General features: G+C 39.9%; 1 protein-coding gene across 2 annotated transcripts; it reads left to right on the top strand.

Moving 5' to 3' along the window:
• The first annotated feature begins 3,674 nt into the window (after positions 1-3,674).
• Positions 3,675-19,076, top strand: LOC144516743 (LIM domain and actin-binding protein 1-like). 2 transcript variants are annotated; one of them, XM_078248289.1, is made up of 10 exons: positions 3,675-3,773; positions 7,716-7,855; positions 9,008-9,053; positions 12,208-12,642; positions 15,035-15,089; positions 15,357-15,454; positions 16,256-16,334; positions 16,551-16,582; positions 16,681-16,814; positions 16,954-19,076. In XM_078248289.1, exons 2-10 carry the CDS (start codon positions 7,737-7,739, stop codon positions 18,053-18,055), a joined length of 2,100 nt encoding a protein of 699 aa, XP_078104415.1. In that variant the 5' UTR covers positions 3,675-3,773; positions 7,716-7,736; the 3' UTR covers positions 18,056-19,076. The 2 variants fall into 2 exon arrangements, with proteins under 2 accessions (XP_078104415.1, XP_078104416.1); XM_078248290.1 differs by lacking the exons at positions 3,675-3,773; positions 7,716-7,855; positions 9,008-9,053 and adding an exon at positions 10,092-11,137.
• The last annotated feature ends 475 nt before the right edge of the window (positions 19,077-19,551 follow it).

Below are 19,551 nucleotides of genomic sequence, written 5' to 3'. Positions count from 1 at the left end.
GTGTTTTGGCCTGTGTGTTGTTATCAACTGCCCAGTTTGATCACAGACAGTATATAAGAATGGACCAACAGATCCTGTTGCTCTGGACCTTCTTATATACTGTCTATGCTCTGGATGGAGACCAGTGATGGCCATTAGAAGCACTTTTCCGGTGAGCTCTGAGCGTTACTGTGCAGACTCCAACTGAGAGAGATGACGTGAGCAACCTGTCTGAAAGTTGTAAGTCTTCTGGTAGCTGTGCCAAGAGAAATCTCAATCATTCCCAATCTTGCAGAGACGGAGAGCGTAGGTATATGTAAGGAGATAACATAGGCACAGGCAAAGCCCGTCTACGGAAAGCCGTTCCACTCCCTATTCAGCCCCATTGTACCGAATTTGGTTGCAGTTCCACCAGAGTTCCACTGGGGGTGATCGCAGTCCAGTGCTAAATGAATGGGACTCTATGGAGCTAGACAGCTAAATTTGTCTCTTTCGCCTGATTGTCGTTGAGAAATCTCAGATTTGATTGTAGTTTTTGCAAGTTCAACATGGATTATAGGTCGAAAGTTGAATGAACGAGTACTTGTGTCCTTTCGATTTCTTACAGGTTGAGTCGTTGTTGCCCACAACACGCTAGCATTCCGCTAATGAATGCTGATTGGTCAGTGAAGGACTGATTACGATCGGAGATCCCGCTTGACGGCATCCAAAGCAGAACCAGAATGTCAGAGTGAATATTTCGGCGTGGTCTTTAAAACATTAGCAAACCTCTTTCTAGCACGTGTATTAACAGGGAGAGCCTAACCTGTCAGCTGTGTTGTCGATGCTTCGAGAGAAGAAAGGAAGCGACTCAGAGCTTGCCGTAAAGCAGCATCTCTGGCCGTATATGTGTATGACGTCATTGACATTTTAAAAGGCTTTTTAGAACAAAAAAGCCACTTTAAAAAAATCTAACACCCAGCAGTGTGTATTTTCTTCTTCTGGATTTTGAGGGGTATAGCCAAAGCCCGTCTACGGAAAGCCATTCCACTCCCTATTCAGCCCCATTGTACCCCAGCAGTGTATATTTTCTTAGCCTCCCCTTTCGAATGCAACATTCAAATTACTAGACAAAAAATGATATCCTGAGAAAAGTGGATTTTGAGGGGTATAGCTCCATAGAGTCCCATTCATTCTGCACTGGCCTGTGAGCGCCCCCTAGATGGTACTCTGGTGGAACTGCAACCAGTTCAGAAACCGGAAGTAACGAGAGAGTGGAACTTCTTCCCTTATTAGAAATTCTTTGGCACAGGCTAATTATTGCTAACTAAAATGCTAGTTAACATTAGTAATTAAACTTAAACAGCTAATGTAAGTCGAAACTGCATGCAAGCTTCTCCTGTACTATACGGTATTTCCTCTACTATGCGACAGTAAGTCGCGTGGTTATGACACAATCGTTAGCCTATTTTTACAAAAACGTCTACTACGGAGCCATAACGTGAGGTACAAGGTAATGGAGCCTTTTATACATTGTTGTGTTTCTTTAGAAATAAACAATGGACAAATAAAGTCTTTAAACGCTTCAGATGTAAAGTTATTCGCTGTCAAAGTGATGTCAAAATGAATGGCAGTCAATGGAATGCTAACGTCGGGTGATCGCTTTGTACCATCAAAATGGCTCCATAGGAGGTTCGAGCTCTGAAGCGAAGCTTACCCCCTTGAGTTTGATAGCCAGGCCGGGTTGCCAGATATACTTGTAAAAATGTAAACCCAGCGCGCTACAGCTGTAACGTTAGTACAGCAGCAAACAAACGAACAGGATCAATGGAGATAAGTTCTACCCAACCTAAAAAAAAAAACAGCATGTTTCTAACAGTTTAGTGACCAGCGTTGTTACAAACCCCGGGTAAATATTGGAGATGTATTTGAAAGCTGGAGACAGCTTAGAAGAAGTGCCCAAAAGGACGCTCATGTTGGCTAATTTCCTCCTGAACAGGCTAATTTATCACGGCTACAAGGGACGGGAATTTTATGTCAAAATTTGTGTACTAACATTGAATTATATAGCTAGAGAACCCGAGTTGGTTAATCGCAAAAACAATTGAGACACAGCCAGTAAAGTGATCCCGACTGGTCCTGGCTAAAGCCGCCATGCTAACCATGCTAACTGCTTTTAGCGGTTTCTATCGTAATTCTAAGCCGAAAAAGTGTGCCTGTCAGTTAGGTACAGAGCTCCGCGTGAGCATGGGCATTCATGACTGTCAATATAGCCAGCATCTAACGTTAGCTACTCCGCTGTGCTGTGAAGTAATGTCTGGTCATAGACTGTATATAGAAACATTAGCTAGCAACATTGTTGTGGATGCTGCGGTCTCAGCCTGGCAACCTCTGTGAACTTCGAGTCTGGGAAAGAGGGGGCGGGGGAGACGACTCTCCCCAGTATTTTGAATTTGTACTGCAGGAACTATTTTAAACACTAGCTGTCAGTATTACATATTGCACCTTTAAAATGTGGCCATGTTAGAAGTAAATTATGATTTTGTCCTCATAAATCTACCACGAGATGTTATAGGTAAGCATTTCAACAATCCATTGGTTTATGTAAATAGTCAGAACACTGTAGCTATAGGCAACTGAAAAATAATATGAGTGATTTTGTGTTCTTTGCATTTCAACATAATGTTTACGAACAAGAAAATAAAAACTGATTGATTGCTGGCCAATAATTGAAGTCTAATAATAATGTACAATTATTAAAAAATATCTAAATGTCTATATTCATTTATGTGCAAAGATATGTAAAAATAGGTTAATAGCTCTACCATGTAATATAACAAGCCTTATTAGTCATGTGGACACATTATAATACTATTTTCCAGTTTAAAAATAACATCAATGTTTTTTTTTTTTTGAGTAAAATTAAATGTTTTGTCATATGTTGTGTATGAATCTCTATGTTTAGGTATGAAACTAAAGGTATTGTTTCATTAGGTTACGTAGAAAACTGGACATATGTGTGTTCCTTTGGTTGGCTGTGAGATAGTGAAACCTTGATTCTCACTGAGTTCTTCATATTAAAGCCATGATCTCCCTTCTTATGACACCACCCAACTGGCCTTATTTATATTAGACAAATATAATGCAAACATCTTATGCACCATGCACAGTGACAACCTATTTGTATTCCCATTTACAATGAATAATGCAAGATCTCACAAAGGTACTGTTTGACATGCTATTGTTCTGCAGGCACTGAGCTACATTGTCACCTTTACTTTCAGGACATTAAAATGTCTGAATCAGAGTTCTTTTTTGTAAAACACTTGAGCTCCTTTTTGGAATGAAAGGTGCTATATAAATCCAGTGTATATTGTTGCCATTATTAGTAGCCTAGTATTTATAGTAGGCCTATAGTAGTGTATTATAACATTTCCTTTAATTTAACCTAAATGAGAGCGATGCTCAACCAAACTCTGTCTCAGTCCACATCGCTGCATTGTCACTACCCTGGGGAATCAACTGCCGCTCTGTGAAGAAACCTGAGTTGTTCAGTAGGTCTGCTTACTTTCTCTTCGCTTGAAAAATGGAAGAGTTTTGCCTGCCTGTTCTCAAAATTTGGGACAGGCATGTACCATGTAGGGGTAATGCAATACCTAAGGTCATTGGTGCATAAAAACACATGACCCAGCTCTTCCACTCCTGTGACACCTTTCTGTTCACTCCACCTCTGTCCACACCGGGCGGTGACGCAGAGGCGGCAGCTAGTTTCAGGTGTCTCAAGGTTTCACCAGAATCAACGGAAGTTCGCACAGGTAAGACTCAAAGCAAGGACGTGAAAATATATGTAAATAACTCGAGCTAGGGGTGTTCTAAAAATACTAGATGTAGGCTATTTCGAAAATTCGAACGAGTCTGTTGGTTTCTAGCTTTAGGCGTTGATTTTTATAAAAACGCACGTGCACATACTCTGCCTTGTTCTCTAAGACTCACTGTCTTTCGAGAATAGTTTATATGCCAAACCAGTCCAACTGCTAAGTCTGTGTTGTAGTCTTAGGTTGTCACTTTAAAATTCCTTAGTCTAAATACAACTTAGGCTAGGCTACATGTAACAAAATTATATATGAAAGTGCATAACGATATTTACTGTATATACCTCATATACTTAACTAGATAAAGGCTATTACAGTTCGGCTTTTTACGTCACAAACGTTCTCTACCAAGCGCTTACAGTGTTGCACACCTGAAATTAAAGTTCTTCAAATAACATGTTGGCCTTTTAGCAGGGCTGACAATCTTTAACACATTCTAGTCTATTTATTGTATCGCCCAGTGCTGATTCTTCAGGTCAAACTCAATTATTTCCTTATGTCGTACGCCAATCACACGTCAAGCAATGCGGACACCTCCTTACTCATGAGTCATACTGTATCTGATCTGTGGTGGTTATGTTGTTAAGGAGAACTTGGCTTAAAGCAAGAGTTAAAGGTCACTATCTACATTTCACTGATAACAAGTGAGATGAAGCTAAATGCTGGTGTTTAGATTTCAAAAAGCTCATACATCAGATAGCATGTGTGCTCCACTTGCAGTGTAGCCTACCTGAAACAGGGCCACCTTTGTGTACATTTGCTTACCTCTGATTAAAAACGATTTAGTCAATGTTCTCACTCCCAAAGCTTGAATTCAGATAAGTAGGCTACATAAAATAAATGGCATCATGCCAGAAGGCGTGGAGGTAAAGCAAAGTAACAATGTGAAGCTGATAGTATGGCAATTTATATAAGATTACATTGACCTGTTGTCATAAAAAAAAAAGTCAAATGCTAATTAATAAAGCTGCAAACTGTACCTCTAAATTCTATATCTGACCTATGAGGAAGAATTTCCTTATACAAAAAAAAACAACTAAACCAATTCTAGGTAAATGCAAATCTAACTGGTTTGTGCAGTTTTCATTTGGATTTGAATAGTGACCTACAGTATATCACTAGTGAGGGTGTTCTGCAGAGTTAAATGGTAATATTGGCTTCTTATACAATACTGTGAAGACAATTTAGTGTCTGTACACTTCAGCTTCCAAACCAGGCAATGCAAAATAAAGACAACATTAAGATTTGTTTTGTACATGAAAAGCATGCTTTAATCCCACCCTACTCCTTATTTAAAACATTCCTGCTGTGTATTGATTTTCTGCTCTGTTTAGCTCAGCTATTCCCGTTGTACACTTATGAATGAGTGAGAAGAACTTGATTTAGTTTCTTAACCGCTGCCATTTTTGCAGGAAGTTTGTGTGTTCTCCTTGTTTTCTTCAGTTGCTCGGGCTTCCTTCAACAGTTTGAGGATATGTAAAAGGGGTGGATGGGCGACTCTAAACTCAGTCTGCGTTATTCCTGTGACAGACTGGTGACATGTTCAGGGTGTGTCCCTGCCTGCCTGTTATCCAGTGCTGGCTTGATATCCTGCAAAATGACTAACAGGGTAGAAAAAGAGAATTAACTAATGATTTCAGCATTGCCCTCATGTTAAAGTGTGCCTGCCTGTGGTTGCAGGGTAAAAAACACACTGCAGCCTGCAGTTCAGTGTGCCTGTCTGTTTCATCTAAAAACACTTGAAAAAATAATATAGCTTTTGTCTGCTTTAGATTATAACTGCTGAGAAACCATCAGAAAATAAGTTTTGTTTCTCTCTTTCTAAGCAACACCTTCCTCTCTCTTGCTCTCTTGCTCGCCCAAGACACACGTCTACAGCCAGCAGATCAGTTTGAGAGCTGGTTCGCCCGATCTTTCTCTCATTTTCTCTCTGTTTAAAAAAAAAATATATATATTTGGGAAGCCGACAACAAAGCTAAGTAAGTTTTATTTCTCTCAGCATTGCCATCTCTGATTTACAGCTCCGTTCCTCCGCTCTCTCTCTCTCGACTCATCCAAGCTTACAACCGCAGTCAGTGTAGTTCAGTGTGGGCGCTGGCTTGCATGAACTCTCTCTCTTTTTCTCTCTGTCTTTTTGTACAATGAGTTGGTCATCCATCGATATTCTTGTACTTACAGAAAGAACTACCCCCCTGGCTTTTTGGGGGAGAAAAAAAGCCCCAAGAACTTGAGGCCTTGGTCCCTGCGGTTGAAACGCAACAAGTTCCTCAGAAGGTTCCTAGTTCCTTCACAATAATTAAACCCATTCCCACTTTTTCAACCATTCCTACTACATCATCTACTTCTTACACATTCAAGCCAGCGATCCAGTGTAGCATCAGCCTTTCAACATACAGCATTCACCCCTCTGGCCATCTAGAAACAAACACTAACCTGATAGTAAATTAAATTAATTGCATTTAATTATATATAATTACACATTATTAATAACAAACAATTACATATTTATCTAAATGGGTAACTCCGTAGGTAATACAGTCAGAGGTTTAGTTGCATTTGACTGTTTATTTATTAGGGCTATGTTGAAATTCAGTTCAGTCCAAAGTCTTCACACAAGTCTTCAGTAAAAAGGCCCAGATAGTAAGAGAAATGATTATGGAGTCTATCAGCTGTGCACAGTAGTGATTTAAACTCATAGTTATAATATACTGTCTGAGCACTAGAAAGGAGTCATGGTCTGACATAAGGATGTCTCTCCAGACACAGAAACTGAATCGGAGGCTCATCATCTGTCTGCAGCACTTATTTAAGTGCAGGGTTGTTCAAGTGAAGTTAAAGGGATACTTTGCCAGTGTTCAACCAAAACTCAGATAAAACTGTAAAACTATGCAGCGCTGATTAAATATGAACCAAGGTTCTGTTACTGTATTGCCTATTTCTCGCCCTAAAATGTTTTCAGAAATGTATTTCAGCTTACCGTTTAACTGTTAAACGAGATTGTTGGTTACCAGCCGGCCGCAATATTAATCTGTGACGTGCCAGCATTACATCACCCACCAGCGTGAGCATCTATTGTTCCGGTGTGGCGCAGTGCATTTTGGTCATGTAACTTTGAATATTCAAATTTCAAAAACGCCGTTCTACTGCATAGACAGCCCAGTTTTATGAAGAAAAAAAGAACCTCTTTCCAGCGGTAAAATATGTCTTTTAAGAAAAGGTTGTGGGATGTGCTTTTCTCTGGTCTTTTGTAAATGTTGCCCATGGCGAGTTATCCTCTCATAATGATATTTTGCTTACAGTCTTTTGTTATCTTGCAATCATGCGGAACGAGCCGGAGTGCAAGTTTTAACATGTCAACTTGTTTGTTTGCATGCATTACTGTACGATCACATATACTCTTTGGTATGCATGTCATGTTGTGGGGGGTGACAAATAACTAAACTGATGGAGAGCATGTTACAAACTTGCAAATCAGTGATCTCAGACAGCAGGTAGTTCCTCTACATGCACAAACCTAGACTTTGGCACCAACCCTCCGAAGAAACTGTACAGATCAAGAGTTTTTGTAGTACTGTCAGTATGGTCTCAATCACCTAAAACACTAAAACTTGTAGATGTCAGATTACTCTATAGTGAGATGAAAAGTAGACTGGTGAATAAGTGCAGACGATGATGGAGAGAAGCGTTTTATTTTCTGGCTATAAGAAGCAAGAATGTTTCAGGCTGGTTTTAATGCAAATCTAGGATGTGGCTCAGCATATGGGGTTAATGGTATAACTGAAGTTTAGCTTTCTCCAGTAAAGGTTTGGGAAATAATTTAGAAGCGAAGAGTTACAATTAGTGTGTTAATGAACGTGGCTTATGGCGGTTGTGTTTGTATTTCAGGTATTCAAATAGCTGCCAGAGATGGAAAGTGGTCCATTCAATCGACGGTGCTGGGCAGCACAGTCCTTGCGTGTCACTGCGAAGGAGCTGTCACTCAGCAGCCGAGGGAGAAACAATGCCATTGCTGAACGCTTCTCCAAGTGAGTAACATCTGGTTTTCAGTAATGTTTGTTGTTAATGTACACTTAACGTAAATGTATCTGTAATTCAAGAAATGAATGCTAAATACATTTCTAAAAGACTTTTGAAAATTCCTTTTTTAAAAGCCACTTTTAATGCAAAGTTGGCATTGTATTTGATTACATGTAATTTAGCTAATGCTTATATCCAAAGCGACTTACAATTATGGGTTAAGTATCTTGCTCAGGGACACATTGATGTATTGCAGTGGGAATTGAACCCAGATCTCCCACACCAAAGGCATGTGTCATATCCGCTGTGCCATCACCACCCAGATGAGAGATGTTTGTGTTATGACAACTTGACATTAAGCAAGACAACATAACCTGTCTTAAATATGTCATAGCAGGCAACTGTTTAGCTGTTTTATGTGTTAAAATAGCATTAAACTGTTTTACATTGGCTGTCAAGAGACCATTATAATTGTGTCATGAATATTTTCATTGACCTCAAGTAAAGTGGAACCATTTGGACCTGTCATTAGGATGTCATAAAAGTTATAGGACCAGTTTGACGACAGTGGATGATTTAATGAGTTTTGGTCCAAATTGTTTCACTTTACTTGAGATCAAGGAAACATATTCATGACCCAATTATAATGTTCTCATGACAGCCAATGTAAATGTACCAACCACTTAATGACAGTTTATATTAACACATAAGCAGGTTCTTAAAGTTTGATTAGGCGTGCCATGACATATATTTATGCTATCTTACTTAAGGTCAAGTTGCTACAACACAGAGATTGTTGTCTTCGTTAATGTTAAGTTGTCATAACACAAACGTCTCAAAAAATGCTAACTTTGCACTAAAAGTGTCAGAATTTATCGAATTACCGACACAACAGTCATGAACATTCAAAAAGACTCCATGTTCATAACAGGTGTCATGTCAGATTTATGCACACCCCTTCAAATAAAGTGTTAACAAATACGTTTGTAGGTATTACTCCTTAAAAATGTAAGAATTATAACTGAAACTAAATTGAAACCATACCTTAACAAACTGCAAGCTAAAATAAAATCTAACAAACTAAAATCTAAAAATTATAAATGAATCTTTTTTTTTTTTTTGGAGTCACCAGAGGTCAGTGTTTCTTTTGTCTCTCTCAGGTACCAGAGAGCTGCTGAGGAGGCAAGTGCCGAGAAGAAAACGGGAGTAAGTATCTCTGTAAAGGGGGCTAGAGACATTTTATTTCCTCATATTTATTTCCTTTCCCAGGGTTTATGAAAAAGTAGTGTACAGCTGTTCCTGTATTTGATACACGAAAGACAAATGTAAGTTAAAGTTTTTCACATGAAAATCTACATCTATGATACATCTTGTTTACAGCATTTTGATAAGCCTCTCCTAGCAAACTACACAATTAAATGAAGTGTGTGTATGGTGCATGTCTTGCTTAATTTGCTCAGTAGCTGCTGGTGGTGCTAAACTAATTATTGCACACACACACACTCACCATGCCAACACACTGTCTGGCTGACCTCTCATTGGCCACTTGTTGCGATGGGCAGGCTATCAAACCCATAATCCTACTTCAGTGTAATCCCTTTTAAAAGCTCTTTGTGGCTCCAACTGTGGCAGTGTGAAAGACTCGTAAACAAAGCAGTACTGAGATTAAATGAGTAACTGATCATCAAATATCATGAAGAAATATAAGGTAATGTTGCTGTAAATGTACTGTATGAAATTTGCCTGTGTGTGTGTGAGCAGCTGCTTTGAAAGCTTAATTAGCTTTTATAGACTTAGATTAACGATCTGGCTGGTAATGACAATGACATATATATTTTTTTTTTACTCCAGTAGAAACGTAATACGGTATGAATATACTATATGTGAGAGAAACCTTCCTGCGTTACTTACTTACATGCAGTGTTTAACTTTGAAGATGAAGAAGGAAATTTCTCTCAACATGTTCAGGTTGTCAGGTTAATGTTTTATTCTTGATTTACATTTTTATGTGATTCAACATAGTTTGTAATCATTTTCAGGAACCAATGGTATTTGTGGATATGAGCTGATGCCACTATTTGGACGGTTACAGAAGACTAGTTCAAATATTTAAGGATAACACAAGTTTGAATGAGGAGCATGAAAGGCCGTGTGTGTGTGTGTGTGTGTGTGTGTGTGTGTGTGTGTGTGTGTGTGTGTGTGTGTGTGTGTGTGTGTGTGTGTGTGTGTGTGTGTGTGTGTGTGTGTGTGTGTGTGTGTGTGTGTGTGTGTGTGTGTGTGTGAGAGAGTTGGGCCACAGCTTCTTAAATGTGAAGATTTGCTGGTTTTATGTTTTTATTGATTATTATGGCGTTTTTGGACATCACTTTGAACTCTGATAACTTTTGAGGGTTTTGATAACTTTTGATCTGTGATGATTTTTTTTAGAGTAAATTACTGATCAAAATATAATCAACAGATTGAGGGATAACGCTTCCATCAAGCAAGTCAGTTTAATCTCCAACTTATACAGGATGCAGTTACAGGAATTTTAAATTGTGTTAAACAACGAACAAGTTTAGAGTTACGTAACATTTTTAATAAATACTTTTCAAACTGAGAAATCAATGGCGCCCAAGATTAATTGCCAATGTTTTGCTTGTAATTGTGTGGTGTGTCTTTTCTGACACTTCTGTGATCTGGACTCAGGTCCACAACTGACTGAGCGTCTGTCATTAGCTCTTTTTTTTTTTGTGTCCCAGAGTATCTGAGCTCTGAGGAGTGTTTAAAATGATATATAAAACTCTGTTACGAGACAACTCATTCCAGCTTTCACGTGGTGATTTTTTTTTTTTTTTAATGGCTTTTGTTCTTTCATTGTGCCAGTATTTTTCCGTCCATCTTATCTTGTATTCCATTTTGTCACTTTTTGCCTCACCTAAAACTTTTGTTCAGTCTGTGAAAATAAGTGCTATGTAGACACATTTTTAGTGCTATTATCGTCAGAAATAATTTGCAAGTGGAAAAATGTCAAAGCCAACATAGCGAACAAAGAGTTAACTTTTCCCTGAATGTATCATTTCCTGCTCTGGTTTCCTGGGTATTCTCTCTCTCTCTGTCTGTCTCTCTCTCCCAATTTACTTTCCTGGTGTTAAAGGGGCCGGGCTAGCTCTTACTAGTAGATTTTGTCTAGCTGCTAACATCTGGGAGAGCTCTGTCTCGCTGTCTTTCAGCACACTGACCTATAGAGAAGGACCAACCAAAGGACTCTCACTTTCCTTGCTGTCAAGTTGTGGTTCCACTTCGTTTGGGTACTCGTATGGTTTCTTTTTTGTCTGTTTGCTTAAATAACGGGAACAATCTTGTGACTGTCCAGTTCTCTCCACTCACTCTCGACTTCCCTCACAAAGACAGTAATTGTGTGTCAGTAATTTTTGTGCACTTTGGGTGTTTTTGTTTTGTTCAGTTCTTTATTTTTATGTTCTTATGTCTTTCTTCTTCCATTTCTCTCTTTTCCGTCTGTCTATCTGTGTTTGTGCATGTTCCAACTTATTTGTAAATGTACCAGATTTAGTTTGATGTACTGATGCACTGTGCACTATGCTGATGCACTATGGTAGTTAAGTCTTCATTGTGTGTTTTGATTGTCATCTCTAATCATCTTTTAAATTAGGTTAAACATTTATTTGTAGTCTTTTTTTTTTTCAAGCATTGTGTTTATATAATATATAATAGTGTTAACATGTTTCCCACTGACCTGACCTCAGCTGAGAGGCTTGCCTACAAAAGCTCACAATGTTTTCTAAGATTTACTAAGTTTAAGTTGACTTATATGAGAGTGATTTATTCACATGTCCACGTCCTCTTTCTTCAACGTGTCATTCCTCTTTTATAATGAAGGAAGTTCCCGGCGGTCACACGGCAGTAGTGTGCCTCCTGTTGTTCTGCTGTGCTGTTTGCTGCTCAACGTGTTTTATTGTCACGAATGGCTGCGTAGTGAACAGAGCCTCCTTACTGTTTTTTGGGAAAGGTGAAGTTGTCGTGAGGAAAGGAATGCAGCTGGAAAAAAATCTGCCTGCCTGCTATATCCATCTTGAGCCAAGCGTTGCCTTTAGTGGCCACAGCAAAACATCTACTTCCTGGACCAGCTTTGAACAGCTGTTCACCTAATCTGTCAGAGAAGCCAAACTCAGATTTTGGCATTTCCTTTTTTCCATCCTGCTGCATTGGGCTTTAAGCTGTATGTCTAGTACTGCACATTTGTTGCCAAATGGAATACTTCTATAATTCAGCATGTACACAGAATGACAGAAGAAGAACAGACTATACTGTTGCTTTTGATTGGCAGTGTTTTTTCAATTTTTAATCTCTTCTTCCTCAGTCTTTTGAGAGGGCGTCACCCTCCATGCGGTCAGTCAACCTCGGTGCTCTAAAGAAGCGCTGGGAGCCGGCACAGGGCAAGCCTTCTTCCATCCCTCATCCTCCGAGCCCGTCCAGCCATCACAGCAGGCCTCCTGCTCTGGCCAAGTCTGCTTCTATCACTGAGCACTGTCCTCCAGTGAAGAGCCCCGGCCTGCCGACCACTCAGGGAGGTCAACTCACAGCCAGTCGTGTCGAGCAGCCCGCAGTTACTCCAGAAGCATCCAAAGGTGAAGAGCAGAGAGGCATGGACAGGTATGAGCTGACACACCGTGAAAGACCGGAAAAGCTTGAAGAGCAAGTTCCAACCAGCCCCTGTGCCTCTTATGAAAAACCCAGAGTGCCACTGAACAACCTGAAGATGAAGTTTGAGAGAGGAGAGGACTCCATGGGCAAGGTAGTTACAGACAGATCAGATCTTTTTCTGCTTTGCAGCCTCTTCTTCTGAACACTTCAGCAAGCACTAGGACACCCCCTCAATACATTAATAATTACATTATTTATGAACCTACACAAAAGTCCTCAGTTTTTGCATACATTTGACATTAATTGAGATTGTATTTGTTTGCATTATTGTTTTGTGTATGTGGCTGCTCTTAGTCTCTTCTTTTTTTTGCCAGCTGTGCATCTATTGGCCATGTTGCTCAGGCATTAACTGTAACCACAATAGGATTTACTGTACTGATGTTGGTCAGCCATGTAAAATATATTTTCTGAACCTTCCTTGAGAAAAAAGGCAAAATGTTTTTCTCATGTGGTTAACTTTATGTTGCATAACCTGAAGCTGCTTTAATGAGCATATTTGAAGGAACGCTTAACCGTTTAGATGCTAATTTACAAGGCTTGTTATGCGCTAATTATTATATAAAGTCTGGGACTTTGTAATTAGTGCACACATGTAAAGAAGTCACCTTTACTGACCATAATTATATTTTTTCATCCAGCAACGACTTTGACCATAAATACTCAGTGTTAGGCATTGTTGTGTGTTTTAAGATTGTTTGTTTATTTTCATATGTATTCTTCCTAGTGTTCTCTGGTCCCTGTGTTCTCTGAAGTAGTCTTGTTCCACCTGGATTTTGACATGTCTCTTCCCCCACCCTTCCTGTCTTTCCCTGTCACACACTCTCGGCCCAAAACAACAAGCACCCCAGTCTTCACCTTCCATAACATAGGAATGTAGGAACATTCCTGACCCAGGGCTCTTTCTTTCTTCAGAGGATCACCTCTGAGGAGCAACTGGCTTCATCTTTCCTTTAGCCACAGTGTGTATTCTGGATTTTTGTGCAGTTCGGTGTATGTGCAGCAGTTGTCATACCACTGCATGAATTAATATTCATAATCAAGTGAAAAGGAACACAACCTGACTTAGCTGTAACTTGCACTCTGGAATTTGAAGTCTTTTAAAAATGCTGAACAGTATGACTAACGCCATTACGTCACCACAAGGAAAGAAGAAGTGTAAAAGTTACTGGTGAACATTTACAGGGAAGACTAGCAGTGTTGTAACACTTACTTTGTCAATACTGGCTCAAAAGGTTGACTTTCTTCTCATTCAGTGAACACAAGTACTGTAGGTTAATGCACCCATGCCCTCATTCAACTGAACCTTTGAGTGTTTTAAAATGCTTGGATGTACGTGGCTGAGGAAGATGGGGGCACAATAGGACTCACTCCACAATCCCAGTGAAGCAGCCTAAAGGAATGAGCTATTTTAATTTGCCAAAACTCTTTTCCACTCGTGTGTGTGTGCACAGGATAACTGCTGAGAGAAACTGTCTGGTTTACTCATTAGTGTTGGTGACACATGGGCGCACACACACACACACACACACACACACAAAGCTCACTCTATTAGTAAAGTGTGATGGAATAGTTTTGGTTCTTTGGACTGCAGGTCAAAAGCATGTTGGTGGCTGTCTGGCCAATGGTAATAACTGGTGACTCTCATAGTAGACCTTTCTTTGGCGAAGTGTTGCTGAGATGGAGCCTGTAGGTTTTTGGCAATTATGTTTCAAAGAAGTTATGACATTGTGTCAGAAGTAAAAGTAGAATCTGGAGTCAGGATTTAGATGTAGTGTCCCTGAAGATTTAGTCTGTTAAGAATAATTCTGGACAATACCTGAAACACGGAAGATATTTATAGTTCATTTGGAAATCTAGGGGTTTAGCTTTATTTTTATACTTTAATGAGAACGCAACCACTTCATAATATTCTTTCTGTTTTACCCTGAGGATTCAGGTTTTGCCCATGTTCTTCATCACGGTGCTGACCTATTTGGGGTGCTTTTCCACCGGTCCTGATGACTTGTGATATCCACGTACGATACAGGACAGGCAGCGCTTCACATACAGACTGGGAAACTTGTACTTTAACCCGAATATCTTGGTCTCAGAAATCAAAATATCTGACTCTCTCTCACCCTTTTCACTAATCGGCAGAGACTAAAACAGTAGCCTTTAGTATTAAATCACACACAAACTAAACCACTTTTACAATATGTTGTTTCTGTGAAGAGGTGCCAGTTTACCTCTTGGGCACTGCTGAGGTGCCCTTGAGTAAGCCACCGAACCCCGAACTGCTCGCGGCGCCTGTTCATTGGCACCCCCCTCACTTTGCCATCGCTCCATTAATGCATGTATAAGGTCCTGTTTATGCACGTGTGTGTATTTTGGGCCTGTGTGTAATGTGTAACTCCTACAGAGTGAAAAAATGTAATTTCCCCCCTGGGGATCAATAAAGTATCTCTTCTTTCTCACTGATTCCACCAATCATTTTACTCATACAGGGAGGCAGGACGACATTACGCAGTAGTTCATCAGAGGACATGGACCAACATGGCGGTAAAGACGAACGCACACACAATTACACACAGCCCTTTGAATAACCTGCTGAGGTCTTGTACATGGCTAACCTTTAATTCCAAAACTACTGCGTTACAAGCAGTTTTGTTTCTGGGAACACAATAGTACGTGCCACAACAACTAGATCATGAATAATACTTTTAAACTGAAGAGCAATCATTTGCTGTTTTAGTGAAATGCAGCCACAGTTTTCGTGTGAGTTTACTGCAGTTAAAGCATTACGTGTGATTGTGTCTTCTGCTTTAGGTCTGTCTGTGTCTGACAGAGTGTTGGAGTCCACATCCATGAGGGAGAAGATGGCCAAGTACCAGGCTGCTGTTTCCAAACAAGGCACCACTCGCTCCGTGAGTTCACGCAACAGAAGCGGAATTTGAAAAATATAACTGCCAAAATATAATCTCTCAAAAATATCAATGAAATCTTGAAAATAATCGAAACCACAAAAAGGTAGATTAAAACATTCAAATTGAAGTTTTTAATAAAAAATAAAAAGAATTATGGGTTTAATAACATTCTGCTGCAGGTGTTTTTAAAGACCAGCAGTCATTAATAAAGCAGTTTTAATTGATCAATTAAAAATCTTGGATCTTGAATCTTGGATTTTTAGATTCCTATTTATTGTATTGTATATTACGAAATGTGTCTTTTCTAAATTAATAATAATCCCAATAATCCATAATTGTTTCGAAAAGATAAGTGATCTAAAAAAACATAAATGGGTAGATTTAATCATGCACAAAGTCATTAACCATCACAGTATTTCCGAGATTACTGGAGTTTGACCCCACATTAAAAATTATACATTTGGAACCTTTAGACAATTTAAAAATGGTGAAATAAGTCAATTCTTCATGCACTAAGTTTTAAGAGGACTGAGCTTTGATCAATTTGTGAACAACACAAAAGTAACGTTTATATATGGTAGTAATGGAGGCAACAGCATGTATTGGTGATGTCTGTCTTCCTATGCAGATCTGCCCACTAATGTTACTGTATGTACATTGTTTGCTGTCTTCCTTTTTTCTTTAATTTCTTCATTCCTACCTACACTAGAAATAGGCAAAATACACAACAGTTCATTATGTAACAGCCAGTTGACATGAGTGTTTGTTTCCCTCTTTTCTTTCACTTTGTGTTTCCTCCAGGGTCTAGCCCCAGAGGTGCCTGCTCCAAAAACATCTGCACCAGTAAATCCGAAACACATTGCTGCACCTGAGTGCAATGGTGAGTCTTAGTGGATACTCTGAGGACATGTTCCCACGTTACTGTTCTTGATACAGGATCACTTGTAATTTAAAATGTGAAATAGAGCATTAACTACAATATTATTATACCCAAATAACGTTAGCACCCGGAATGAGATACAGTTTGGTTTGATTGCCCTTTTCAGCTGGCTTCTGAGGTACACCAGTGACTGATGTTTTGTGTGTTTCGTTTCAGGGGAGAGCAGCGAGCAACCCAAAGCATTTAGGGTGAGTCAGCCATCCCAACAAGCAGGAGACATGTATGAATCATCAAAAGAAAAATCCAATTTCAACCCTTGTTGTTGTTGATGTTGTTGTGTGTTTAGAAGTTCAGCCCACCGGTGAGGGAGACGTGCATTGCTTGTCTAAAGACGGTGTACCCGCTGGAGAGACTGGTGGCTCTTCAGCACGTCTACCACAAAAGTTGCTTCCGCTGTGTTCATTGCAGCACGACGCTCAGGTTAGTCTTGCACTGTCGCATATTTCCTGAATTGTAATCATGCGTTTTGATTTTGAAATGCTTCCTCGGTGGCCGACTGTACAAGAACCACAAAGAGGGACATTTGCTAAATGATATATTTGCTACTCTCTATTTCTAGCATAGTGAACTACGCCTCCTTGCACGGTAATGTCTACTGCAAGCCCCATTTCAACCAGCTGTTTAAAGCTAAAGGCAACTATGACGAGGGCTTTGGCCATCGGCCTCACAAGGAGCTTTGGGAGCCTCGAGCTGATGGAGACGAAGGTGAGGAAGCGGTGACGCCAAAGGAACAAGAGGGACCAGCAGTGGTGACACGTCCAGCTGAGAGTATCTCAGACAAACAGGCCACCCTGACTTTGGAAACAACCCCACAGGTTAAGGTTACAGACCTGACTGCCTTACTGGAGACACGTGTGCAGACCCATGCCAGGTCTGGTGAGAAGCTCGAGTCTACAGAGAAGCCAGCGGAGAAACGCAGACTGAGGGTCGCCTGGCCTCCCTCGGCTGGCGAGGGCCACTCTGAGATAGAAGCACTTAGTCCAGTCACGGAGGGAGTTTCTTCAGGCCGACCGTGGAGAGCCAAGTGGCCCCCAGGAGACGAGCTGCCATCATCCTTCCAGAGCTCAGATCGGGCTGAACTGAAGAGCCTGAGGCGGAGCTCTTCCCTAAAGGAGCGCAGTCGGCCTTTTACACTCGCAGCTAAACCCAGCCCAGCAATTACTCCGGCACCAAGGGAACCTCGGCGCCCTCTCAAATCCCTGCTGGAATGGAGAGCATCATTCGAGGAAAAACGCTCATCTGAAGAACCACCCAAGGAAAACAATCCAGAGCTTCAGCAGGTGAAGCAGCAGGAAAAAAAAGAGAAGACGGCGCCTCAAATACCGAGCGAAGATGCAGCAAATGCAAGCGAGACAATCTCAGAGGAGGACGTGGAGACTGAGCAACAGGAAGAAAGACACAAACAAGTACAGAAAGGAAAGGCAGCAGCAGACAAGATGGCGGTGGAAGAAGGCTCTCTTAGAAGCATCTCCCCGGATATCTCACCGTCCCCCTCTCCACCTTTACAGCCAAAACAGAACCGCGCCTCCCAGGATGTGGGCTTCTGGGAGGGGGACAAAGAAGGAAGTGATGCAGAGGAGCTGAGTGCAGAGGATATAATAAAGAGGAATCGCTACTATGACGAGGAGGAAGAGGAAGAGGAGGAGGAGGAGGACTCATAGGAACATCTTACAGTCTTACTGTCATGTCCATCCAACACTTTGCCAGTTTTGTTTTCTCAGTCTATAGGTAGATCACAAATGTAGCTTTGCCAGATTTTAAAGGAGATGCTAAACATGTGTAATAGTTGTTTGTGTATGCGCATTTATATTACAATAACTGCCCTTAATGGTTACATGTTTGATTTCTTTTAATTGTATACTGTAAAAATATCTAATACCGCTTTAAATGACTCCTGATTGGAAGTTGGACCTTTATTAAATTCATTTATCTTCTGATAATTATATGTACCATCAGTGACCTGTTATTCGCAGGTGGTGTGTCCAAAAACCATTGTACTTTATGTGGCACTTTAAGTGCTTTTTAATGACAGGTAGTACCAAGTCGCAAAAAAACAAACACAGAACACTAAGTGTGTTTTTGCCCTTCCTAGAATGCAGAAAAGACCTAAATATCTTATACCAAAAAAGTGCACAGCAGTACTGTATTTGTAAAATGTTTTGGAGAGTAAATGTCTGGGCCTTTTGTAGTTCATATTCCTACATATTGTCTCAATTTGAATTGTAAATTAAAGAAAGAACAAACCAGAAATGAGAATGCTCTGGATTAGGTTTTAGCAAACCTTCAAATCAACAAAATGACTGCTACTATTAAAATGACTGGAAAAGTCCACTGCTTTGGCTGTTATTGAGACTTTACTTTCACCCAGTACTGGAATATACAAACAGACAAGTCAGTAAACCTTAATAACCACCATTACCACAATAACAGGGGAAATATTATAATCAAGGTTTCCACTTATGGCTATCCTTTCAGTCTAATAGCATATAAGTTATATCATCTCCTTGGGCCTTCTGGATTTGTGTTTAACATTTTCAAATGTGATCCACTTTAGATAGTATGTCAACCACTTTGTATTTCAATGAATCTTTTTTTTTAATTTTTTTTTATAATTTGTATAATGACACATTGGGCGTTGCAGTCTGAACTGTTGTTGAAACAATTAAAATGTATCAATGAGGATACCAGAGTTTGCAGTCCATCTGGACTTTTACTTGAGTTCATAAACAAACCAATATACTTTAACCACAGAACTACCAGCTTCCTGATAAGTGCACCTTTTCACAGGAAACAATTGTCTTTTAACAACTCAGAAATCTTCACTTGCAGGCTATAGTCAGAATATTATCTTCTTTTTAATGTACGTCTTGATAGGAGTGTCACTTATGCCATCCATTTGAGAAGAGACAGCCATCATAACAATTAAGCCAAAGTTAACTTAATGGATATAATCTCCTTTAGAGTAATTAGTTAAATAGATTTTTTTAGATATAGAAAAGAATATTCGGTAACACTTTAAAGTATCTACATAACAGTGACATGACACATGAACTCTAACCCTAACTTGTCATGACAAAAACAGAATGACACTTGATGAAGCGTTATGTCATAAACGTTTGACTTGTTTATGACACGTTCATGACAGTGTCATGTCACT

The sequence above is a fragment of the Sander vitreus genome, chromosome 4, assembly GCF_031162955.1.
Source record: "Sander vitreus isolate 19-12246 chromosome 4, sanVit1, whole genome shotgun sequence".
Lineage (NCBI taxonomy): Eukaryota > Metazoa > Chordata > Actinopteri > Perciformes > Percidae > Sander > Sander vitreus.
This window is presented reverse-complemented; position numbering and strand designations above follow the sequence as displayed.

What these genes read in the sequence shown, in the direction of transcription:
- LOC144516743 (XM_078248289.1), top strand. Translation starts at nt 7,737, where the DNA reads ATGGAAAGTGGTCCATTCAATCGACGGTGCTGGGCAGCACAGTCCTTG. An exon ending in GTGCCGAGAAGAAAACGGGA is followed by an intron (nt 9,054 to 12,207) that starts GTAAGTATCTCT and finishes CTTCTTCCTCAG; the next exon opens with TCTTTTGAGAGGGCGTCACC. An exon ending in AACAAGGCACCACTCGCTCC is followed by an intron (nt 15,455 to 16,255) that starts GTGAGTTCACGC and finishes TGTTTCCTCCAG; the next exon opens with GGTCTAGCCCCAGAGGTGCC.